General features: G+C 40.6%; 1 protein-coding gene across 4 annotated transcripts in view; it reads left to right on the top strand.

The window, feature by feature from the left end:
* Positions 1–26047, top strand: part of MYLK4 (myosin light chain kinase family member 4) — a 65562-nt gene that overhangs the window by 14436 nt on the left and 25079 nt on the right. The window contains exon 1 of one of the 4 annotated variants that reach the window (XM_051609876.1): positions 16482–17436. The exons of 1 other annotated variant lie outside the window; for it this stretch is intronic. In XM_051609876.1, the coding sequence (XP_051465836.1) occupies positions 16777–17436 (660 nt within the window). In that variant the 5' untranslated portion in view covers positions 16482–16776. Of the gene's footprint in view, positions 1–16481; positions 17437–26047 lie in introns of those variants that run through there. 2 more of the 4 variants (XM_051609875.1, XM_051609877.1) reach the window with 2 other exon arrangements.

Genomic DNA, 26047 nt, shown 5'->3' with positions numbered 1-26047 from the left:
ATGCTGTTAGGTAGGATAGACCTGGAAGTAAATATCGCCGCTATGTTGGGGGGGCAGAAAGAAGGGATTACAAATAAATAAGCAGGAGTTTTCATGTGACTATTCTGGATTTCGAGGTCAGCCAGCATCCCAGCTGCAGGGGGCTAGTAGTGCTGCATAAAATCAGGGAATATGAGGTGAGATTCTTCCCCCATGAGATCCTTCTCTTCTGACAGTCAGACAGCAGCCCATGGCCAGAAGTTACATCTTCACTATTACTAATAATGAAGCTCTCCTTTTTAATTTTCTCCAGTGCCTTTTTATCTGTCCATTTACCTTATCGCCCCATCAATATCCTGTGGCAGGAAGCTCCACAACAAGTAATTAGTGTGAGAATCTTTTGTTTCTCATTTGAACCTGATGTGCAATAGTTGCATAATGTGTCCCCATCTCCACTGGGCAAAATGGCAGTCAGTCATTCTGCATTTATCTTGTCACAGCAATCATGATTTTCTAGAGCCATGATACTATTTACAAGCATATGTATGACTTTGTCTACTGAGATTAAGGCAAAAGCATTAGTTAGAAAAAGCATATTTATTTTAAAAATACAAATAGGAAAAGGAGAGCAAGTGTGTGAGAGAGGAACAAACTGTTTTATGAGACTGTAAAACCAGCTAAGCAGGCTAATAAGAAACTGAATGGTGTGGCCTAATTTCAAAGTGAGATTGCTGTGTGAAATTGCCCTGCCTTTCAAAGAAGCATGGATTTCTTCCAGCTCATGAAAACTGCCTTTCCAAAGGGTGAAAGGTAGATATTTTGAGAGGAATTTTGAGAGCACTTTGCAATGCTCATCTGTGTTGTGTGAGGAAATAATTTGTGATGTCTGATCAGTTCTCATATATTTTATACCCTTAGGCCATACCTTTAGGACAAGGTCAAATCTATGATGCCTGCTGATACCATTTCTCCAAACATCAATGAGAAATACATTGATAGGAGTCATAACAAAAATGCCACTTGCCACATCTCACAAAATCAAAGACATACTACTTAATGTTTTGAGACAAGAAGAGGCTGTTTTCTTGTTCTCTCTAGTTTGAGCCTACCCCCATGGTGCAGAAGGATCAAGGTTGGAGCACTGCCTCTTTCCCAGGACAAAGGCAGACATAATTTAAATGATGCTGAAAGCCATAATTCAAAGTTCTGTGACCATGACAAACTGTCTTGTAAGCATAGTTGTAAACATTTTCAAAGTGGGGGTGAAAGGTGAGGTTGATCTTCTTTGCCCATAGTCCTTGAAGAGTTAGCTGTCTAATCAAAGCTGGTCTCCTTTAGTCAGAAGGGAGAGCAAAATCACCAGGGACACTTCCCATTTGTCCTCCACTGTAACATGGGCTGAACTGTCCTGTAGACATCGCTCAGTTTTTTTCTCCCTTGTCTACAGAGGATGCTTACCTTAGGCAAAACAACTTTTAGATTAGTGGAGTTAGATTTGTTGGTTTTAGAAGTTATGTAGCTTCATTTTCCGTATGTTTGCATCCACCTTCACCACTGTAATAATACTAATTGCTGGCTATTTTATTGAAGAGGAGAGGAAAGCCAGACAGGAATATCAGTAGGGCTTTATCTACATATGCCTTTCCTTCAAATAGGAAAGATAAAAAATGTGTAACATATACCTGTGATCCAAAAAAGTTTAAAAGGGGAAAAAAAAACCCAAGAAGCCTATAACGTAAGCATTCACCATCTGCATGAAGTGAAAGGGACATTTTGATCCTCTGCTCTGCCCTTCAACAGGGCAGAAGCCATGGAAATCAGCCAGGTAGTTTCTGTGTGGAGCCCAAAAACTTGTGATCAAATTAGAGCGAGTGATGTTAATGGAGTTCTGTAAATAGAAGTGAACAGATGACGATAGGTCAGGGGAAGAGAGGAAAGGGTCTTTGAGGTAAGAGTAGAATTTGTTTCATAACAAGACTGCTCTTCTCATGTTTCCCTGTCCCAGAAGCAGAGTCACTAAACACTCCGGAATCCAGATCTGATCTTTCGTTAACATAAATACAACAAACTTATTCTAAGCAATATTATGTTTACTTTCAATACTGAAAAAAGATAACTATTTAGCCCAAAAACACATAAAGAAATGTAAAAGATCTGTTAGTTTTCTTACATCACGTGGCTTTGTTTCTTAATCCTTGTATTTTTTCAAATTATTTTTTCTATTTTTGAGGGTTTATTAAATGTTATATTACTGCATAATACAGATTGATCACTATGGTCAGCTGTACATGCAGCAAGAATCTTAACATTTCTGTTCACTGCTTCTTTGCATTTTAACAATGCAAATTTAGAGGTTGCCTGAAGTTCCACTTATACAGAAGCACGGGAAAGTTACAGGTGCAGGCAGACCGTGCTGGCTAAATATTGTCACCCTCTTTTCTCAGATAGGATAAAAAGCCAGTTAGTGATTGTGTCAACTACATGGGGCAATTGGGGAAGGTAAGGGTACAAACTTTTGCTCTGTCTTCCCTTTTTTTGGACACGTTTCTAGGAGTGCAACAAGGCTCTCCTGAGGGCAATGCTTGCTATGACCATCTGCTTCATTAAGAAACTAGGCCTGTTTACCAGTGCATGCAGCTGGTGTTCTGCATGAGTTGCTCAGGGGATGACTGCTTTTCTCTTCAGCTTCTGAAGTGTTCCCACTCCTAGATCATAAAAGTATAGCTGTTTTCACCTGCCTGTTCAAGCAGGCCCTTCAAATGTTTGAAAGTAAATGCAAACAGCGGGCAAAACTTTTCCCTAAAGGCTTTTCAAAGAGCAATCAGAAATGCTTCTGGATGCACATAACAACATCAGATGGTTAAGCACACTGACACATGACCACTCTCAGCAAAGGTTCTCTTGCACCTGTTTTGGCTGCCTGTGTGGAAGTTCCTTCCTAAATGGATCATACTTCAGATGTGGTGCCTTTAACTTAAAATCATCCTCTTAAAACTAATGCTGAAACCTGCAACATGGACTTAGCAAAGGCTTAAAGCCTCCACTTCAGTAGCTTGCAGGTGTGCACTGTAACTGAATTTTAATTTGGAGCAGGTGACAATGGGAAAGCAGAATGCATACGTTTTGGCAAAGAAGTGATACAACTGCTGAGCCCAAGTAGGCAGATCAGGTCCATTGGTTTGATTCTTCTGTACTCACTGGGAAAAAATATCCAGGTTTAGACACTCATGAGCTAGATAAAGCTATTCATTTTGGACTCTAGTTTAATAATGCTGACAGCCAAAATTCTTCAAAGTCTAATGAAAGACTGCCTCACACTTTCTGGAAGAAAAAAAGAAAAAGAAAACAACTCTGGTAGTTGCATGAAATCAGGGTTTTAAGAAAACAGACTGCAGTTGTGTAGGTGATACGATGTGGTAGTGAGGTGAGGCTTCTCAGCAGGCAGCATAGCAATAATAAGATATTTTTTCCTAAAAGGAAAAATAAAAGTAATTCATCAGCATTTACAGGCTGAAACACACTGTTTCAGCAGTGGAATATTAATGAACCACTAATGCCAGGCTCTCTTTTATTTAGCCAGCTTTTGTAACACTGGTGTACTTTATTGTTTGTTCAAACTGCAGACTTATCCAGGGTTGCATGTTGATAAAATTTCTATGAAAAGAAACTTCTGTCTGGAAAAAGGTACAGCTGGCCAAAGGAAGTGCTCTTCTTGCTTAGCCAGTTGGCCCAAAGGCCAAGCACTTCAAATCTTATGTGGTTTTACTTAGCATACACATTAAGGTAAGGGAATAGTGCTTCAGTTATAGTTGCTGTGAGCCAGCTGTGTGTCTTTTGGGTCATTGTGCTTGTCAGATGCCCAAAGTGACCTCTGAAAGCATTTTCCCTGCAGCATTTCTATGAAATAAATACTTATCTTCTTTACTGGATGATGCTGCTGTTATTTTACTCCTGGCCTGCCTTAAGGAACACTGCTTCTCATGAAAAGCACTGAGAAGTTGACAAGTACACATGTACAGCCACAGAGTTTCTCCCTCAGTTCTTCTGGACAGTCCTAACATCTGGTCACATGCTACTGTTTTGAGGATCCTCCTGGATGATAAAAAGGAGCCTGTTACCAACAACTTGATTCTTCAGGACTTTTGTTTCTTCCCATTGAGTGCATGCTTCCTTACTCACTCTGTTCCATTTAAACAGGTTCTTTACTGATTCTAGAGTGCCTGAAGGGTGTCAGAGAGTGAAGTGAAAGCACGGGAGAAAAGATGTCAGGGGTACATCTGCCAGTGCCACTGCAGGCTCTCGAAGGCAAGAGAAGCATCTGCAAGGTAAATTCTGCCCGGTCTCCCTGCATCTGCAAGGAAAGTCTTCCCTTAATTTGATGGCCTTCAGGAAAGTGAGTTCCATGCAGCTTGCCTATAGCTATTAAGACTCTATTAAGTCCCTGGTGTAAGAGCCTTAGAAGTTGGAGAGGTCTGAGTAGTTTTTTTTTTTTTTTTTTTTTTTATTCAGTTAGTAAAGGCAGGTAATTATCAGCAAGAGTCCTGTCCCCAGCTTTTCTGTAAGAAGTGACAACAATATATTTAGCACACATAAAACATCTTTTTAAGTGTCTTATTTTCTTGGAAATAATTTAATTTGAAATGTCTCACAATATTAAGGTCAATACTGATATTAATTTTTGGAAGTTTCAAGTTGAACTATTAAAGCATGAAAAATTAAAACAAAAAGGCTTTATTATAGAACGTATTTGGTGAATCTCAGCTTGTTTGATATATATTAGTGTCCTGCCAGCTACCATATCACCTTTTACATCTCATCAGGTATTTGAAAACTGAGGAAGTACCACACAGGGTCTTTGTAATGGTTGTTCATAATGTTAATTTCCTGAATGTCTTTTTTTGGGCACTAGATTTGGCTGATCTTTACAGCTAAGTGGACAGGCATCTGGAATGATCATATAGTTGGAATATGTGGGGGTTAAAGGAGACAAAAATAGGTGGTGATTGTGATGGCTTTCAAAGTTCAGCTCTAAGTCTGAGAATTTGCCATGTTTCATCTTGGAATAAATTCACTAGAGGGAAGAAAATAGCTATAAGTGAAGGCTTGTAGCTAAAAGGCATTTCTGTCACTGAAAATATCCACCAACATAAGATGGTATTAGTACATGCACCCCTGTCAGGGCAGGAAGACAGAGAGGGAGATTTCTGTGACCTTTATTTACCTTCTATTCATTCATTCATTCTGTCATATGAAATTGAGCAGAATGGACTGTTTGTATTGGTATAAAATGAACAGATCAAACCAGAGAAAACTTGTAATACTTAACTTCCTGAATTTTAGGGCTTTTTAATATAGCTCAAATGTTAAATTTCATGTAACACCCTTCCTTTGAATTCTTCATCCCTAAAGCATAAAGGTATGCTGTGGAAACTTGCCAGACACAAGTTACAATCTATCAAAATATCAACAAATATTTGACAGAATTAGCAAACCCTACAAATAAAATAAACTCAAATTATGCCTTCCCTAAAAACACTATTCTCCAATATATACATTTCATGGTGCTTTTTCTCTTCTTCTGTGCAGTCCTGGATCCTGACACATGCTGAATATGAATGTGGCATTTATTTCACTTTTTTTTGACACTAAACTTTCCAGAAGAAGAAGAGATGGGTCAAGGTATTTTCTGCACACAGCTTTTTGTGCAAATTTACTTAGCTGAAGTCTGTTTAATTCCAACTCTAGTTGCAGTCATACTGGTAGAAAAATGTTTGATTCAGCAGAGCCCGCTGGGGTAAATAACCAGTGCCTTGGCTCACCTACAAAATGAGTGGATTCCTAGTTTTGGAGCAGTGTCTTAGCAGTGGAGCAGAATAAAATAATTTCTTAGTGAGTATAGGATGCAGAAACAGCCTAATAGTACTTGTGGAGAGTGTTGACTGCTATTTATAAAAAAAACCCAAACAAGCAAAAATCCCCAAACTTCCCAGTTCTGCACTTCTGTAGCTGGTCTCACAGTAGAAGGCAGCGGGGAGCAAACCACCATGAATGAAAATGTGTCAGTCGTAATACAGCAGAAATGCAGGACATACCCCTTGATTCCATGCTGGGACTGTCACTAGCCTGGGTGCTGTTACCTCTGCAGTATTCTTACAGCAGAGAAAATAGGTTAACTCTTAATAACTCTGAAGATATGCCTTTGCTTTTTAAAGGTTAGTTTCGTAAAGCTATCTGATCACAGAGTGACAGCCTGAGACACACATGGAGCTCAACTGCTTTTGCTATTGATACTGCCTCTTGGATGGGCAGCCACCACAGAGGATGTCCACAGTTTCTGACCAGGGCTCTGATACCATGGACTGGACAGTAGGTAAGTTTTGCAGCTTGAAGGAAGCTGAGCTATCAGTATGTTTCTTCTGGAGAAGATAATACATTCTTTGTAAAAATTCTACCTCCCAACAGGCCAGGCAGCTTCAGGGCTCTTATCCACAGCTCTTTTAAAGATGTTTAATCAATACAGTTTCCCTTGCTCACTGAAATTACATTTGCTGTATTTTTAGTATGTTCTGATGGAGTGAAAGGTGTTACTTACATCCAATTTTCCATATAACCACTTCTGATGACTGTCCCTTTCAAGTCTTTTCAGCCTATCCATCCTGAATTAACTTTTTTGTAAGAAAAGACCTTTCGTGGTTTATAAATTTTAATACAGGATGCTAGCTGCCAGAAAGTTTTGGATTGCTACCAAAGATTTTAAACCAGTCTACCCAGCAGATGAAATGAGGTACAGCTCCTGCTGCACCTGGAGACAGTACTTCTTTCATTGCTCTGTTTCAGAATTATGACACCTCTGCTGTAGCCTCAGAAAGTCAGGAATTTTCCTTTAAACAGGCTTCCTGGAAATAGCGTTTTAGGCTATTAATGTGTAATTTATCACAGTATTTTTCAGCCTTAAGAAACTCTGGCTTCTGTGGTTTGTTTTGTTTTTAGTATAGTAAAATGGGGACAGCTAAGCGGAGGTGATACTCTTGATGTGATATCTTGACAGCAGGAGTTGATGACAGTGGAATTAACGCTCAGTGAAAGAACATTGTGCGCTTGGACAGTGCAGTGCTTTGAACCAGTGATTTGTGCTTGTCCTGGATGAACGCTGCACCGTGCAACTTTGGATTACCTCTCCTGTGCAAATGTATGAAAGAGATCTGCAGAACTCCAGACTACAAGTATCACCCTCAGACCACGGGTAGTGTCTCCCATTATCGGATTAGTCTTCAAACATCTAGGTCTTTTCTACAGAAATATATACAGCTCAATTATCTTTTTTTTTTTTTTTTTTTTTTTTTTTTAACCACAAAAGAGTGGTCATATGAACTCCTACAGAGAGGCTCAAAATTTGAAGGTGGTGGTATATCTAAAAGTCTGCCTGCAGGCTGGTCGCTGAACTGTAACCAGAATCTCTCTGTAGTTTGTTTCAGGAACTTGCTTTCATGATTTATCGCTAAGGTATGTCCAGGATACTTAGTTACCAAGGTCATTATAGTAAAGGAAGTCAGAATTCATAATTAATTAACAAGTCGTAGAGTAGTTGTATGTAGAGAGCCCTGTGGAACAGTAAATTCCCTAGTCCTACCTCATGAAGTTCAGTGCCAGACTTTTCTTGCAGTATGCTCCTGCCCTGTATGAAGCTCTTTCCTTTTCTGACCTTAAGCAGAGTTCCAGACTAGGGTTTTGGGCAGACCCCAGGGGAGGCATAAAGGTATATCACTTATGACACAGTATGTCACTTAATCTTAGACATACAGTTATTTCAGCCCCCATGGTGAAAGAGTCCAACATGACTTCTGGTTGTAGACATGTAACATTTTGGATAAATTCCCTGATCCGTGTTGATGAATCTTTTTTGGTTGAGAGGGGTAGGAGGGAGGAGGAAAAGAGAATGGTTTTCCTTTTCTAGCATCATGGACATGTGTGAACTTTCAGTAAACAGCATGGCTTTATGATTCTGGTTCATAAACTTCATGCTTGCTCTCTAATCTATTTCAGAGCTGAGCAGCTGTAAGCTTTTATTGTTTCTCAGGAAGCTGTTGTGTACTAGAGAAAGACTAGACATGCCTTAGCTCTCAGTTGTGCACTACTGTATGCAGCACTTGCTGCTTCATGACCAGCATATAGCAAATCCTTGAATATTTTAAGTAGAGGCACTTCTGTTCCCCAAAATTGGAGGTTGTTTTTTCTTTGAAGTTTTTTTGAGGTTTGAACCTTACTGAGATTTCTACAGAAATATTCTGTAAATGATTCAGAGTTCTTCTTCAAAACACCTTATTTGCAAACGATTAAAGGAGGCAGCCTTCTTTGCTAGGGATGTCTCCAGTTTATGACCACTATCACAATGGGAAAAAATACAGACATGATTTTTCTGTAAAACACAACTGATGATTCAGATATAAAAGATATTATTGGAACTTCTCTGCTAGGTCCTATGGCCAGTCCAGCCACAAAATGGGCATCATTATGGCCTATCAGAGAACATATATTGCCTACTCTTTCTTAGCTTATGACTGAGTTTTCATCAAGAGGATGAATACAGATTCACTGTCAGCTAAAAGCTGAAGACAAGAAAGTGGTCAAGATTGCGGGAGAGAATTCATTTTTTAAGGAAGGAAGGGGAACACAGCAGTTTCACATATATAGGGCAGGGATATATAAGGCGTGAAACAGACACTGAAAGGCATAGAAGAAATGAAAGGTCAGCAGAAAAGTAAGAGAGTGGTAGATAATCTTACAGAGGTCTTAAGTTATTAAAATTAAAAGACAGTAGGTAGTAATTTTATTACCTGAGCTTCTGCTAAGTTGACTTCTGCTGTATGTTTTTGAATTGACATTTTTCCTTTATCTGTCCTGATATTTTATTTTAGGAATTTGAGGAATTTCTTTTTACTAGAAGAGGAAATCAGTATGTACAAAGGAAAGCAAATTCTGACATTGTTTTCTGGGAGACAGAGCATAACGTGTTCACTTGTACCATTTAAACAAAGGAATTTATTATATGTCCATGGCTGCTCACAGATCCTCTTCAATTCCTTTTCACATAGGAAGGCAAGTTCTTCAGAAAAATATTAAAGAAATATTTTCCCGTTTTTTTATCAATACTGATAACTTATTGAAAATTATATTTATTTATAACTATATACTTGAGAAAATACGTATACAAAACAGTAAACTTCAAATGCATTAAATGTATCTGTATAGGATAAGAGAACAAGCTGTTCTTGTCATCCATGGATAGCACAAGAAGAAATTAACTTAAATTGCACTGGGGGAAATTTAGATTATGCTTTAGGAAAACCCTCCAACAGAAAAATTGTCAGCACTGCACCAGGTTGTTTAGAGAAGTTTTGGAAACTGCAGCACTGGGAGTCTTTAAGAATAAACTCAGTGTGTGAGACAAACGTTCATACAAGAAAGAACTGGATTTGCTCCACGATGCCTTTTAGCTGCATAAAGACAGCTGACTTTAGAATCATAGAATCATAGAATGTCTGGGGTTGCAAAGGACCTCTAAAGGTCATCTAGTCCAACCCCTCCTACAATAAGCAGGAACATCTCACACTAGAACAGATTGCTCAGAGCCCCATCAAGCCTGACCTTGAATGTCTCCAGGGATGGGGCCTCCCCCACCTCTCTAGGCAACACATTCCAGTGATCCACCATCCTCATATTAAAGAACTTTTTCCTAATGTCCAACCTAAATCTACCCTTCTCTAGCTTAAAACCATTACCCCTTTTCCTGTTATTACATGCCCTTGTCTTCCCCAGCCTTCTTAAGCTCCTTTCAGGTACTGGAAGGTTGCTGTAAGGTCCCCTCCAAAGTCTTCTCTTCTTCAGGCTGAACAACCCCAACAAGGCTGAGAAGCCTTCAGCCCCAACTGTCTTCATAAGAGAGGTGCTCCACCCTCTGATCATTTTTGTTGCCCTCCTCTGGATGTGATCCAACAGGTCCACATCCTTCTTGTGTTGGGGGCTCCAGAGCTGGATGCAGTACTCATCAGGTGAGGTCTCATCAGGGCAGAGGAGAGAAGCAGAATCACCTCTCTTGATCTGCTGGCCACACTTCTCTTGATACAGCCCAGGATGGAGTTGGCCTTCTGGGCTGCAATTCCACATTGGTGGCTCATGTCCAGCTTTTAATCCACTAGTATCCCCAGGTCTTTTTCCACAGGGCTGCTCTCTAGTGTGTCTTCCCTCAGTCTGTATTGATATCTCTGGTTGCCCAGGACTAGGTGCAGGACCCTGCACTTGGTGTTGTTGAACCTCATGAGGTTCACCTGGGCCCACTTCTCCAGCTTGTGCAGGTCCCTCTGGATGGAATCCTGTCCCTCTGGTGTATCAGCCACACCACCCAGCTTGGTGTCATCAGCAAATGATCTCAGTGCCACTGTCAGTATAATTAATGAAGATACTAAACAACACTGGTCCCAGTACAGACCCCTGAGGGACACCACTAGTCATGTTTTCCATCTGGATTTAGAGCCATTGACCACTACCCTCTGGATGTGACCATCCAGCCAGTTCCTTATCCACTGAACAGTCCACCCATCAAACCCATATCTATTCAACTTAGAAAGAAGGATGTTGTGGGAGACCTTGTCAAAGGCCTTGCAGAAGTCCAGGTAGATTACACCCACAGGTCCATCTTGCCTTCTAGTTTGACCAGCAGGTCTTGGCTCAGCCATGGTCGTTTCTTGCCTTCCTTGCCTGATTTCCTGCACTTGGGGATTGAGATCTCTTGTGCTTTACAAAAAGCATCCTTAAAGATCTGCCAGCTCTGTTCTGCTCCCTTGTCCCTGAGGGCCATTTCCCAGGGGGTCCTACTTACTAACTCCTTGAAGAGTTGGAAGTTTGCTTTCCTAAATTTAGAGTCCTGTCAATGTTTCTCATCTGCCTCATACCCCTCAGGACAGTGAACTGCACTAGTACATGATCACTGCAGCCCAGTCTGCCTTCAACTTTGACATCCCTGATGAGTTCACTTGCATTTGTGACCATCAGGGCCAATAACACAGCCCCTCGAGTAGGGCTGTCAATTTCTTGTCTTAAGAGTTGTCATCTAGGCACTTCAGGAGCCTCCTCCATTGCCTACAGCTTGCCGTGCTACTTTTCCAAAAGGTTGTCAAGGTGGTTGAAATCCCCCAGCAGGATGAGAGCCTGTGAGCGTGATGTCTCCTTGAGCTGGAGTAAGAAGGCTTCATCTATAGGCTCCACTTGATCAGGCTGCCTATAATAGATTCCAACCACAAGACTCCCTTTGTTGTCCTGATCCCTAATTCCTACCCATAAGCTTTTGACATGCTCATGGCTGTTCTTTAGGGACAACTCTTCACATTGCATCTACTTCTTTACATAGAGGGCAACACCTCCACCCCTTCTTGCTCTCCTGTCCCTTCTGAACAAACTGTAGCCATCAATAGCCACACTCCAGTCACAGGATTCATCCCAGCAAGTTTCTATAACTGCCCCAATGTCATAGCTTTCCTGTAGCACGGTAGCTTCCAACTCCTCCTGTTTGTTGCCCATACTGCTTGCATTGGTGTAGAGGCACTTCACTTTCCTCCAGATCTTCCCACTATTTTAATAGTACATGTAGAGGAAGATTCAATGTGGATATAACGTGAAATACATTATGGCCTAACCACTCTTACCTGGATTGCATACAATTTCAGATAATGCACCTGTGAGTCATCAATCTAGGTTGTTTTATACCATCATTTTTTCCAAAGGTGGAGGTGACCTTTGGTCTAAACTGGTCTAAATTCCCAGTTATAAGTCAGAGCTAATTGTTCACTCTTCCCTTCATCCCCCACTTAATATATACCCTATGCAAACCTGATCCTTGCCAGGATGTAGGTACAGAAATGTCAGGAGAACATACGCTGCTTACACATACGAGTGAGCAATGGCTGGAATGTGGAACATGCGTCATACACATGCTGCAAGCTCATGCATGGCAGGTGGCCCCATGTTATTGCTGAGGAAGAAACACCCCAAGCCTTCACAAGAGTAAAATATCAAACTGGGAGATTTGCAAGTACCTTGTCTAGAGTGACTCAATATTGATAAACATGGTACCATGCTCTCCCGATAAGGTTTGGTGATAGCAGTCTTCCAGGAAATGCAGCATATCCCAGTATGTGGCTTACAGCCCAAGAAAGTTGGAATAAGGCTCTGTGACTCAAAACATTTCCACTTGTACTGTTGTTTATGTTTGATGCCAGCAGCCATAAATTCACAAGGTGCTCTGTTTCACCCTTTAATGATTAGGAAATACAAATAATTGAACTGAGCTGAACTAAACTGAAAAGATTCAGGCTAAGAAAGTGGGGAGGGAAGGGAAAATTCCTTTTAATATGGGTTCAGTAGAACAAGATGAGGTAAAGCAAGGCAGTTAACATCTCAGGAGTATGATTAGAGGACCAAGAGTTGTGGAAAACTAAATGAACAACATTTTTAAACAGAAAGCAGGGCTTTTTTTTTTCTTTTTTTTTTTTTTTTTTTGCTTTTTTTTTTTTCCCCGCCACTGATAACTTGTCACCTGAAATTTAAAAAACCCAGTTATTACCTCTTTGGACTGATTACAGACTGTTTGAATATTTTGGGCTATGAGAGGGTTTTTTTTAAAGATGTTTTTCTGACATCCTGACATTTCTGGCTGATATCCAGATGCTGTGGAACTTGAGGTCCTGCTGTCATTCATAGGCTTCAGGTCAGAACATGCTAAAAGCTTGGTCTGAGCATCTCTGAACTGGAGGCTTGCTGTTCAGAAGCAGACAGCTAACAGAGCTTGGGTGGCAGACAGGCTTGTCTGCTTGTGATAATTTCCTAATGCTAACCAGCTTCCCATATTTGTGTGTGAAGACCAGGTGACACTGACTGCAGTCTGAGTTCAAGAGAGAAAGCATGAGGAAGACTTCTCTAGCTTGTCCAGTCTTCACTTAGCCCCTTCAGCTGTGGCTATCCAAAGTATGGTGTTTTATCCCATCTTTTACAGACTCATTGTATCATGCCTGTAGACATGTTAAAACTGTGAAAGTTGCAGTAGCAGCACCTTATCCATGGATACTTCATTGCTATTTCTTCCCAATACTATATACTTTGAAAATTACACATGCTTCTTTAAAGGCTTTTTCAACTGAACTTGAAATAAAAAACAAAGATGGGTTAATTTTTTAATATAAAACCAGTTAAAAGAATTCAACATCGACAGAGCAGCAATTGTGTGAAAGAAATAAAACTCTTTTGGCAGATTATTAAACACCATACATTTTCACAGTTGATTAGTACTATGTTATATAGTGCAGGTGTTTGTTACACCTGTATGCAAAAATTCCCAGGTTCAATGTCAGCAGCCTGTGGGCTGATCCTGTCACCACTATGGTGCAGTGGCCTAGTGTTAAAATTCGGAAGTGTTATATTAGGCAATGTTAGGCATATGGATAATTGAGTAATCTTCAAAACCAGTGGAATTCTTTTATTTCTAAAGTATATTTCTTCAGTATTTTGGTGAGCTGTTTTTTCTTTGTTTTCCGTTCATGAAGGGTAACAATTGCTGCAGCTCATATGATTGAACTGCATCAGACGTCTTAGTAGTTTTGGTGCTGGGCAAATCCAATGACCAGTCATCACTAAAATTTGAGATGAAAATAAGAAAGTTGGTTTATGGGCTTAAGTGTTAATGTTAGGTACAGTTGCTAAGATACTCTTTCAGTGACTAGTAAAAGTGTATTCAGGTATTTGCCTATTAAAAATATCTCAGATTATTATTTAATTTCATAAAGGAATGTTAAAATACCTTGAATAATAATATATTTTTTACAGAAGACCCTCTCTGAAGTAATTAAGTCTTACTGAACTCTTAAAAGGTATCTGAGTATGTAAGATTATTTCCAGTATACACAGAAAGAGGCAAGGATCACAGATTCCTAGCTGCAAAGAAGCTACGAGCAAGAGCTTTCTGAACCCAGATAGCAATCTGATGTTAGTTAGCTTTCTTACATTTATTCTTCTTTTCTAGCCACTACACAGCAGTTTTCTCTTCCAGTTCACCTCAGCTTCAGACAGAACTACTAACACATACTGATGAGCTTTTAATGAAGCATTTTTATAGTTTTCTTTCTACGTTTTAAAAGTGTCTGGCATTTTTTAATGTCATGGCATAATATTAAATCAATAGGACTTCACAGATGATACTTGATAATAGGATCTTACCTCACAGAGCTTAATTTTTTTATTAGTGTTTATAGTATTGGTTTGAGGTATTTCACATAATGTTACCCTGGGCAACAGTTAGGAGAGATTTAAATGTTTAACATATGTGGCTGTGTGCACTAATATAACAGATGATTTTACCATTACTATCTGTATGTCCTTTTTTTAAAAATAATTTTCACACATTTCCAAAATTATATTATTTTTGGAGAGCATCCTTGTGGCGGACAGGCTTTGCCTGTGAAATCCCCCAGAGCAGGCATCCTAGCTGGATGGGTGGCAATGTTTAATAAACCTTTAATGTTTTTTTTGTGCAGGGAGTGTGGGGGACAGGGAAGCTCACCATGAACTCCTACAGGGATGTTTAATCCAAAATAAATGGCTCTTCAAACCTGGCCATTTCACAGACATGTAAACACCTGTCCTGGAAGTTTGGGTCTAACAGGGGCTTCTGCAGATGTGGAACTGTCAAGAGAGTTTAGTTTATGTTTCTAACAGAGGTGAGCAGAAGAAGGCAAGGGGATTCGAACATAATCACTCTCTGTTGGAATCAGCGTGATGTTCTTTGCTTTAGTAATGTTTTCTCTTTTTCTTTTCAACTGCTGTTCTGTGTATTAGTCTTTCAATGAAATAGGGATCCCTAAACTCCCTCTTTTTTTCTTTATTTTTTTTTCCCTTTTTCCTATTTTAAAACAATTTAACCTTCTCAATCCACTCAGTGAATATGCTATGCACCATAACATGTGGTGGTCACCTCTTGATAATGTTTGTTATGTAAAAAAGAAATTTCAATCCATGTTTTAGGGTCATGCATGGACATGCTTCACCTTTCAGTGTCAGTAACATGCTGCTCTCAGAAGGTGAAAAAATGTACCTAGGAACATTTTTCTTATATTAACCTGTGGTAATCAGAGAACAAGCTCCTGAATTAGCTTGTAAACACTGACTACATGTTGATTAATAAATGCCTGTGGGAGAATGCCTTTGGAAACTTTTGAAAACTTCAGGCTCTAAAAAACATCTTTGGCACCTAAAAGAAGAAAAGACCTTTCATATTCTCCATTTAGTGAACTGATGCATTTTTCAAAGACTATTTAGTGTGTTGGATATCAGAATTAATTATATGCTCTGTCTTATTATCCCTCGTGCTCTCCATTTAAAGGATGAAGAAACTGAGGTTGGCAAACAAAGTAATTCTCTAGGATCACAAAAGAAGCTCTTGATTATGGAGTAGAGCAGCAGTCTGGCTGTTCACAGCAGCAGCTGTAAAGTCAGCTGGCTGACTTTACATATTGATTTTTCTAGGAGGTACAGCACAAGTGCGGACTGACCCTATGTGTGGTCAATCTGTGACAGTCATTTGTCCAAGGTAGCCTTTTCTTCATATTTCAGAGCCAGCCTTTCTCCATCAAAGTGACCCATACTGATTTGTTTCTTGCTCATGTGGAATATAGTTGGCTTGAGATGAGAAATTCTGGTTTTGTTACTTATTTTTAATTCAGTTTTTATTTTTCTAACAATCATGAAAAACATTCAGCAATTCAGACATACTCCTATGGGAATCCTGTTCCCAGTCACGAGGTTTTGTCGTTGTCCAGTGTTGTCTTTCTGAAAGAAATTGAGGCCCTTTTCCTTTTGAGTGTTGTTTGAGTTACAAGTGCTAATCACTGGTTTTGAAATGTTTACTGGCAGTCAAACGAAGCAAAGAACTGTCAAACTTTGTATTTTGTCATCATATGACCAGATCATAGTAGAATGTAAGAGCCTCTTCATTTATAGCACATCAGTGCAGTCTTGTAAATTAAGATATTGGCTATGAAAAGAATTGCTTGTGTATAAACGGTATGTGGTACCAGCTATGTGGTAGCTGAAATATTGGGTAGAGAAAGGGGATCTGATTTTTTCAAGTATCTTCATTCCCGTGTCTCCTTTGTATTTTACTTTCTTTAATGTATTTGTTTTTTAACAACTTTCTGTCTGGCATAGCAGGCTTTTCAAGCAATAGAGGTTTTAATCTGAAAAGCTCACCTTAAGACATAGTAATTTCAAGCAGCCACATTTAAGGTCCCTGTAAGGACCCTTATTCTCTTCAGAGCAGGAGATCACCTTACATACCAGGCATTTGAAAAGCAACAACACCACTACCAAAGTGTCTCAACCCTTCTCATGTGTCACATAGCCTTTTTGCTGTCAAATTCCATTGGAGTGCAAACAGTTCAGTCCCTGGAAGGGCTGATGTCACTGAACCAAGTGCATTTAGGATGTGCATTGCTAATTCACTGCATTTGGGAAAAAATATATATACACATGTATATCCATAAAAGAATGGAACAAAAGCAATTTTTGTTCCTAAATAATTTGGATGATTTCTTCTATTTAAGTCAAATATATGAGAGTATTTTATAAATTAGTTGAGCTACAGTTGCCAAACTTGGCTGCATATCTGAGCAGTCTGGATGGGAAGCCTTTGCAACTGATATTGTCCTCAAGCAGCTGATCGTCAGAGCATTTCCTTCCCCTACCCAAACCAGCAAAATGACCACATCCAGCAGGCAGAGCTTTTCTATGTCTGTGGTCAACAACCTGGCCAAAATACTTGACCCAAACGCTGTGCAAGACCAAGGGCCTGATAATGGAATGGAATCCCTCCAAATTCTTCATGTTGCAAGTAGTGATGTGAGCACATCTGAAAGTTTTACCATCATGGATATGAAATTTGCCTCCCTTGAACAGAAAATAGACAAGCTTTTGGCTCTACAAGACAATGTCCTTAAGAAGCTTAACAGCGTTTCCCAAGAAGTCTGTTGCATTGAAAAAGACATTGAGAGTGTAAAGGCAGAAACATCTGAACCTGGATCGAGAATGGGAAGAAACAAAACTCGGAGGAGTAATGAGATGAAGATGGTTTGCCTTAAAATGGAAAAATCTCTTTCTGTTATAAACAGGAATGCAAAGCAGCAGGTTAAAAGACTAGATGGACTGGAACAAAGTGTTTCTGGATTACAGAAGCTTTTAGGGTCTTTGATTGAGAATGTTAAAACATTACTAATTCATGATTCAAGTGTAAAATACCATGTTAAAAAACGTAAACTTTTCAAAGCATGTGATTATAGAAAAGGAGCTGGACAACATTTTAAGATGCACGTATTCTCGGAGACAACAGCTGATGCCCTGCTCAAGAAGAAAAGAGAAAAGGTGAGCCCAGGTTTGTGTTTCGTCTTGTCAGGAATCGTTGCAAGCTATGGATATGTTCTACTGTATACTTGGCTTTTTCATTTTGTTAACATTTAAGAGACAACAATCAATATACTATAAAAATGAAAAGTAGTAGAACAAATTGAGCAAGTTTCCGATATAAATATATCTGAAGATACAGAAAGCCTACTACGTGATAAGTACCTTCATTTTTTTCTAATGATTTCTTTACAATTGTAAAACAAATGTGGGTGACAAAGATTGACACAGACTTCAGGAGGCCTTGGTTCTGGCTGTGCATTTTACTGTGATCCTCTCTGGATTTAGAATTATCTGGGGGAATCAAGTTGTAGCAGTCATGTTATATGCAGTGGGGTCTAGAGCTTAGGAAAACTGGTAAAAATCCTTCTTGGGTCAGGGCATGTACATATGTATGTCCTTTATTTCAAAGAACAATTTAAGCGTGATGTTCTGATCTGGTATTTCTGCTGACATCAGTGAGGGGTGGGGACTTCTAAACTGGGATCTGAGGTAGGGTTACTGCAACTGGAGCTGCAGCTTGTGTAAACTTCCTCAGGGGAAAAAAATTCCTTTGTCACCATAATGGGAGTTTTGTCATGTTCTTTACAGGTCTTCCTAAAAGACCACAAAAATCTCTTGAAAGGCTCCATTGATTATAGTAGGCTCTTGTAAGGCAGTTGGACTATTCCTTGTTTGGTAAAGAAGCCCAGTAACATTAGAAAATTAAGGAATTTCTTCTGACAAAGAGTGTTGATGTTTAATTAACCTACAGTGAACCAAAAAAGTTGTTTTCATATTGTTTTCTGTTTTGTGTTACTTTTTTTTTCTATCCAAAAATTCACAGACAGGCATTAACATCTTGGTACATTTGAAGAATTCTTGAGTTTGTTTTTCTGAAGTTTTTGGCCTGGAAAAGCATAATACAAAAGTATTATTGGAAATGTCATTCCTTGAAAAAAAGAAGCACCCAATATTACTCAGACTAGTGTGGTCAGCAAACCAGGTGCTTTTCAGCTTAGTCATTCTTAGGCAGCCCCACTTCTCAGGTAGACAAGGAGCTTTTGAGTCATCTTAGGAAACTATAAAAATAGTGGTCAGTGCTGAGGAGCAGCAGAGAAACATCTTGTAAAGAACTGGCTGATCTGCTTCTATGTAAGGATATAGAATGTGCAACCTTATTTCCAGAACATCATTAACTGAAGGGAAAAGTTGCAACCCTGCCAAAGGAGACCAACAACAAGTTGGGTTTTGCAGGCCCTTCTTGAACCAGATCTTACTGGTTTCAATAAAGGAGTTTTAACAAAAGATAAGTTTTCTTCCTTTGCACCATCACTTGTTGAGAAAGGATTATTTTGAGCATCTGAGTTTAGGGCTTCTTTTGCTGTTCCAAACATCAAGAGAGCGATTAGATATTGGAATGGACTTCCCAGGGAAGTGGTGGAGGCACTGTCCCTGGATATGTTCAAGAAAAGACTGGATGTGGCACTTAGTGCCATGGTCCAGCCGATGTGGTCGTGTTAGGTCATAGGCTGGACTTGATGATCTTAAAGGTCTTTTCCAGCCTTGGTTATTCTGTGATTCTGTGAAAACATCTGTTTTAAAAGTCCCATTGCAGCGAGACCCATAGGTCATGTCTGTAATGCTTGCAATCACTGCAGTTTGTGGTAGAGCTCTACCTGTCGCAGTGAAAATACATCTTAATGTAAACTATTTATAAATATAAACTGAATCAGGGCTGGGATGTTAATGAACTGGCAGCTCCTGGAGGCCAGAATAGGTCCAAAACTCTCTGAGCTAGAAACACAAGGTAAAAGAAAGGAAGGGACCATGCAGACTTTGTTGGTGAATGTGTGGGAGTTTGTGGGTGTAGCAGAAGGGGCAGGTCAGAGGATGAGCTCCTGCTCGGGCACACACAGAGGAGCCAGAAGGGCGGAGACGTATGGGGGGAAGGGGAGCTTGAATGTGATGGAAGCAGAGGCAGCCTACTCACAAAGACCCAAAGAAGAGAGGGGTGAGCAGGGTCTCTGCTTTTTTTTTTCCCAACAGCAGGTCCATTTGTAATCCCCTCACTGATTTATCTTTGTTTAGTCAGACTCTCAGTGATGTTGAGTAGACTTGGTAGGAGCTTATCTAGCATGAGGGCTTAGGAAAGATGGCACGAGTGTGTCTGGAATCACACTGGTGATATTATTACATTGTTAATATTTTGTTTGGTTTATGAGATAGCATACATATGTTAGCTTGTCATTACCTTCCTCTCCATGCATATGATTTATTAGTTAAGGGCCACCATAAAATTATCAAGCTATCCTGTGAACAACAGCTGGCTTTAGTAAACACTTAGTCATCTTGGGTTTAAGTAAAAACAGACTTGAATTCAGCCTTGCATTAAGAATAATGAAACATGCTATGATATCCTTCAGCAGAGACTGCTGAGCTTGGCTGCCAGTTTAGTAGGAGTCAGTATTTACTGGCATTCAGGTTGCTTGAGGGGGTTGGAATCTTTGAGCAAGTTAGTAAAAAGAGTGGTCCACGAGAGACTGAAGTTGGTTGCTTGTGCCTCTGCCTGCCATTTATTCAAACTGGATTTACAAATGAGGTTTTTAATTGTTATGGCAAAAGCAAAAATAAAAGCAAAGGAATAGAAAAATGATGGATCTCACCCATGTGAGTTTTACGTCTTAAATATACCAGGTGGCATAGCAATGAACAAACATACCTGATTATACAGAAAGCAATTCTTGCTTCTGTTAACACAATCCTTATCACTGCCTCCAGTCCACACTTGACAGCAGTTTTGAACAGTGCTGACTTTTGAACAATGTTGAACTTCAACAAGAACAAGTGTCAGGTCCTGCACTATGGTCACAACAAGCCCATGCAATGCTACAGGCTTGGGGAAGAGTGGCTGGAAAGCTACCCAGCAGAAAGGACCCGGGGTGTTCATCAACAGCCATCTGAATATAAAAGCCAGCAGTGAGCCAAGGTGGCCAGGAAAACCAACAGCATCCTGGCTTGTATCAGGAATAGTGTGGCCAGCAGGAATAGGGAAGTGATTGTCTCTCTGTACTCAGCACTGGTGAGGCTGCACCTCGAGTACTGTGTTCAGTTTGGGGCCCCTCACTACAAGAAGGACATTGAGATGCTGGAGTGTGTCCAGAGAAGGGCAACAAAGCTGGTGAAGGGTCTGGAAAGCAAACCTTGTGAGGAGTGGTTAAGAGAATGGGGACTGTTTAGTGTGAAAAGGAGGCTGAGGGGAGACCTTATCACTCTCTGCATCTACTTGAAAGGAGGTTGGGGGCAACAGGGAACGGCAGTGGGAAGGGGTGGTCAGTCTCTTCTCACTAGTAACTATTGATGAGAGGAAGTGGCTTCATGCTGTGCCAAGGGAGGTTTAGGTTGGATGTTAGGAAAAAACCATCTTTATTAAATCCTGTAACAGGCTGCTCGCAGAAGTGGTTGAATCACCATCCCTGAATGTACTTAAAAATTATATAGATAAGGTGCTTAGGGACAAGATTTAGCACTGGTAGAGCTAGGTTAGTAGAGTTAAGTTAAAGGTTGGATTGGATGGTCTTACAGGTCTTTTCCAACCTGAACCATTCTATGATTCTATGAATCTATGACCCTGCAGGAGTGCTAGCTGCCAGGCAATAAGACTAGCACATCTTTCATCTAAGGTGGACCCTTTATGGCAGCACTGAGCAGCCCTGCAATCACTTTAGGCATAGACAGTCCTATTCTGTTTCCTTTCAGCCATGAGTGAGGTGATCCGTTCACTACAGTTAGTTCAGAAAGACAGTATCCAGTTCCGTGCACTGCCAGAGATGGTCATCTGCTTTGGATGACGTGCCTATTTGTCATCTACCCTGCCCCAGCTCTGAGCAAAGGCCACCTCTTTCTTCTAATGACTGAGCTGTCTGACAAACACTTGGCTGTCCCCAGCCTGGTTCTGCAAAATAATTTAATCATTCTTAATTGCTAGTAGGTGGTGCAATAGGTGCCCATGGATACAACTGGATAAGGCAGTGGATTTTGTCTACATACTGCTTTCCCATCCTTTCCTCTTTGGAGAGGTGTTGCTCTTTGCTTTATTATTTGTAGGAGTGTTTTTTTAATTTTTCCTAACTGGTTTATTTTACAGAACTGGATTAAGTAGAGAGGAGCAAAAAGGCAGAACAACAGGGATGGAAGAGGGGGAATGGGAGAGGGGTAAAGAGGAGGTGATAAGCAACTGGGGTGTGTAATGTCTCTTCTGACTTCACCAGCAGCTGGAATAGTTTCCAAATCATAAGCTCCACACGGACTTTTTGTGCTCTTGCAAAATATAGGGATTGCTCTCCTCTGAAGCAAAATTTCTGCTTTTCTGCCTTTTACTGCCATGCTGAAGTACCTCCACCGCCTCATACAGGAGGTTAGTTTATTTCTGTTTTGAGTTGGAGTTATAACATTGTGTAGCCTGCAGACAACTTAATGCTTTGTTGGTGCTGCCAAATGTCCGCCAGTCATTTTCCACTGAGTGCAGTGTGACCCTGTCACCACATGGCTGAAAGAGGTAGCATGTATTACTTGTCATTTTAAGTTATTTTCTCACTACTACCACCCAGGGAAATCAGCAGATCTATGGTATGGGTCTTTAAATGTCTTGAGTTTTTCCTCAAATTCACCTTTTTAAGTAGTCTGTGACAATCCTCCCACAAAATGACTCAATTTTCAGTCCTACTCCTTCCACTTATAAAGAAAGTAAGAAATTCACTTATTTCCTCCAAATTAAACAGTTTAGAGATTCTATACCATTAACCTGCATATACTCACCTGGAGAGTCAGAAAGTCCCTTTTGTTGCCATTGTAAAGTGGTGTTGAACTTTCTGCAGTTGCCTGTAGGTTGCTGTAGCTTTGGTCTCCTGCCATTTCTACAGGCTTTCCCACAGGACTAATAACTATTAGCAGTTTGAGGCTGTTTCCCTCACTAAAAACACCCCAGCAGTGGGAGCTATGCTTTCTATTTGAACCCTCTGTCCCTTTTGTGCGGGTATCACACTACAGTTGCAACCCACAGACTGCTTTAGGAGTTGCAATGAAACTGCTGTTTGCCATGTGTGTTTTAATATCCATTCAGCCTCAGTCTATAACTGTTCTGATTCCTTCATTTTGCCTACAAATCCTAATGGGTCCCTTATGCGTTATTTAAATTCTCTCCAGATTGTTCATGTTCTGTGAAGTTTTCATATTCCAGCCAAATAGGCAGGAATTGTTTGTTTTTTTTTTGTTTTTTTTTTTTTTCATCTTCCTGCAAGAGTTTCTGTCATCCTTGGTGGTTTTGAGGTTAGAGGACTGGCAGATGGGTTGTCCACTCTTTGGGCATTGCAGCCAGTCAGCACCTCCTGGTATACTCGGGAATTCTCTTCTTCCCCTCAGGACAGATGGCTTTACCTCAATATGTTCTTGGTAGAGTTATTCCAGTTTTTGAGTGAGCTATAACATATTAGAGTTATTACTCTCTCTCTGACTTTCTCTGTCCATAAAACTGGTATGTTTTCTCCAGACAAGACATTTTCATCTTGCTTTGTGCCATTTTCTCTCTTACTGACACAGGAGGTTCATTCATGCCCTTCCAATTCAGGATGCTGTTTGATTTTTCTTTCATTTAGCCTCTGAAGTTGCTGCCTGCTCTATAATGTTCCCTGGGTAGGATCCTGCCCTAGGCATGGTTGTTGCGGTTTTGCTCTCTCTACAGCTCTGAGGAATTTGTGGAACCAAAGCAGCCACAGCTGATTTCTAAATACCTGCACGCCACCTCAAATGTCTTATGGGCATGACATTAACACCAGAATGTTACAATTACCATTTAAGGAATCCATTATAATTCCTTTGCAAAACTGGAGAGACCTGATGATGAAGAGATAACTGTTAAAAGCAGGAGAGCAAGACAAGGAGATTAGCAGGGAGCAGTCCTGTAAAAGCAGAAGGTTCCTTGAAGAGGTAAGCCAGTGGTAGGAGGGATTTGCTCAGGCAAGAGGTCATCACGCACTCCAGTTGTCTAAAATCTACATTTTGTCATCAGATATCCTACCCATTTAGTCTGTTTTCAGGTGAGGACTCCTCTCAACCCCTATCAGATACATCTGCCAGTAGTGAGGGTACCAGGCTTGCGTGCCTCCTCCAGTAGAAGACTGCCATTGCAACTAAATGTGGGGTCTCCACTACACTGACTTTTGATGGCAAGGGTGGCTTCTCGGGAATGCAAGTAATTTGGTGCCATCCTGGCAGCACCCTGGGTTTTGTGCACGTGTGCACCAAAGAGAAGGAGTTGTGATGGCTGGCTGGGCAGCAGCCCCAGCAGAGCCTGGGAGGAGTCCCACCACATTCCACTCACTGGGTGCTGCCTGCATAGTGAGATGCCACAGGAGAAGATCTATAAAGGGGAAATAAAGAGATCTCAGGTCTTTCCCCTCCATCCAAACCCCCCTTCTCAATAAATGAAGTGAGTAATTTGGGAACCTGTGTTTCTGGATCCTAATTCAAATTGAGTCATCAAAGCTGTCAGGGATGACTTCTGAAGTTTGTAACCCTTTGGAAATCTTCCAGCAGTGTGATATCTCAAAAGCAGCTTAGGAAGGGTGGTTCAAGTAGTCTGAAGATATTTGCCATTTGTATCACCACATGCTTAGCTCAAGTAGTTAGTAAAGCTGAGAAATAGCCTCTTAACAATGAGGGTACTTAACTGATATTGTAGCAAAACATTGCCTGAGTAGTTTGACAGATTGGTGGTTTATGCCTGCAGTTAAAAAAGCTCTGCCACTGATTTGGCTTTCAAGACAAAGATTTTTTCCCCTCCTTCCTCACACTGTGACAATAGTGGAGTCCACTTTAGAGCAGAAGCCATGTAATGGCAATGGAGAAAATATGGAAGAGTATCACCACAAAGTTTTGAGCATATGGCACAGGTACATATGAGGCACATATGCACCTCTGAAGCACACAGAACCCCATCAGCTATCGCACATGTGAGGTCATTGAGCAGTATAGAGAAGGGTCATAGAATCATAGAAGGTTCAGGTTGGAAAAGACCTGTAAGAACATCCAGTCCAACCTTTAACATAACTCTGCTAACCTCTGCTCTACAGCCCCACTACTAAACCACATCCCAAAGCCCCATATCTCTATGATTTTTTAAACAAAAAGCATTCAACCACCTCCCTGGCAGCCTGTTCCAGTGCTTAATAATGCATTTTGTACAGACGTTTTTCCTAACATCCAACCTAAACCTCTCCTGGTGTAACTTGAAGCCACTTCCTCTCATCCTATTGCTAGTTACTAGCAAGAAGAGGGTCAGATGTGAGGCTGTCTAATATGTTGGTTAGACAAGCAGCCAGAGTCTCCAGTGGTTATGCTTGCCTGATGTTACCCCTGATTTTTCAGCTGAGAAACTCAGAAGTGATAGGAGCAGGTTGATTTGATTTCCCAGGTGCAGTGAAAGGACATGTGTCAAAGCCAGGTAATGCTGAATGCTCTGGTCTTAGGAGATGGACTGGTAGCCTCAGATTTGCAGGCCTCTGTGTACTCCAGAGGCATTAAAATTATACCAATCAATTTGAGTTTAACAAAATCTCTCTCTGAAGCTCTTCTTATGCCTGATGCTGACTCTGTTAAATGACAGTGCCTAGACCTCAAGATGAAGATAAAGATGTTTAAAAACAACCTGTTACTGTTAGTACAATATGCTGTGCCTTCACCATAGCAGATGGCGTGCTCGAGGCCATGGCATCTGTCAGGGGCCACATGAAAGCTTCTTGTACTCTTCACTGCAGGACTCTGTTTTGAGAAGAATGTCCTGGCAGGGGGAAGCATCCAGTTGAAACAGGACAGCTACTGCTTCACCAGTGCAGCAAGTGGAAAGTCTCAAAACTGAAGTGGGAAACAGACAAGGCTTTGGCTTCACTGGTCTTCAGTTTCTCACTTAGGATGGTGTTATTCCAAGGGATTTTTCAGTATTTAGAATATGTTTTGATGCAGAGGTTGTTACCTCATTACCAAAGTGCTTTCAAGGCAGCAGGTCACATAGAAATTCTCCTGTATTTCCTAGTGGGGGAATTACTATTCTCATGGCTCAGAGGTCATTTCTGTGTATGATTAAACAATATTTGTGACCTGAGTTTGATTTATACAGAAGAATTATTTCTTTATCTAGTTCAAGGAACTCTCTAAAGATTATGGAAGAGTCAAAAACTTTGCCTGAAGATGCCAGCAGTTTGTGTAGTGTAGCAAAAAATAATGACAGGGAAGCAGATGTACCACCTGCCAGTAAAAGCAGAATTCCCATGTGTACTTTTTCTACAGTGGCTAAGTTTGTATCAGAAACACATTCACTGATTCTTTTACATTGCTGGGGGGGTGGGGTGGATGAAAGGATGTGTATTCAAAAGGAAAAAAAAAGGGAAGGAAGGGATGGATTCCAAGCTCTGGGTGATAGCACAGGAGACATCACCATGCCTGCTGTTGCCCCAAGGTTGTGTATGATGCATTGTCTTGCATACCAGTACAGTGATACTGATACCATCCACACTACCATGTTCAAATGGCAAAGCCC

The sequence above is a fragment of the Apus apus genome, chromosome 2 (assembly GCF_020740795.1).
Source record: "Apus apus isolate bApuApu2 chromosome 2, bApuApu2.pri.cur, whole genome shotgun sequence".
Classification (NCBI taxonomy): Eukaryota; Metazoa; Chordata; class Aves; order Apodiformes; family Apodidae; genus Apus; species Apus apus.
This window is presented reverse-complemented; position numbering and strand designations above follow the sequence as displayed.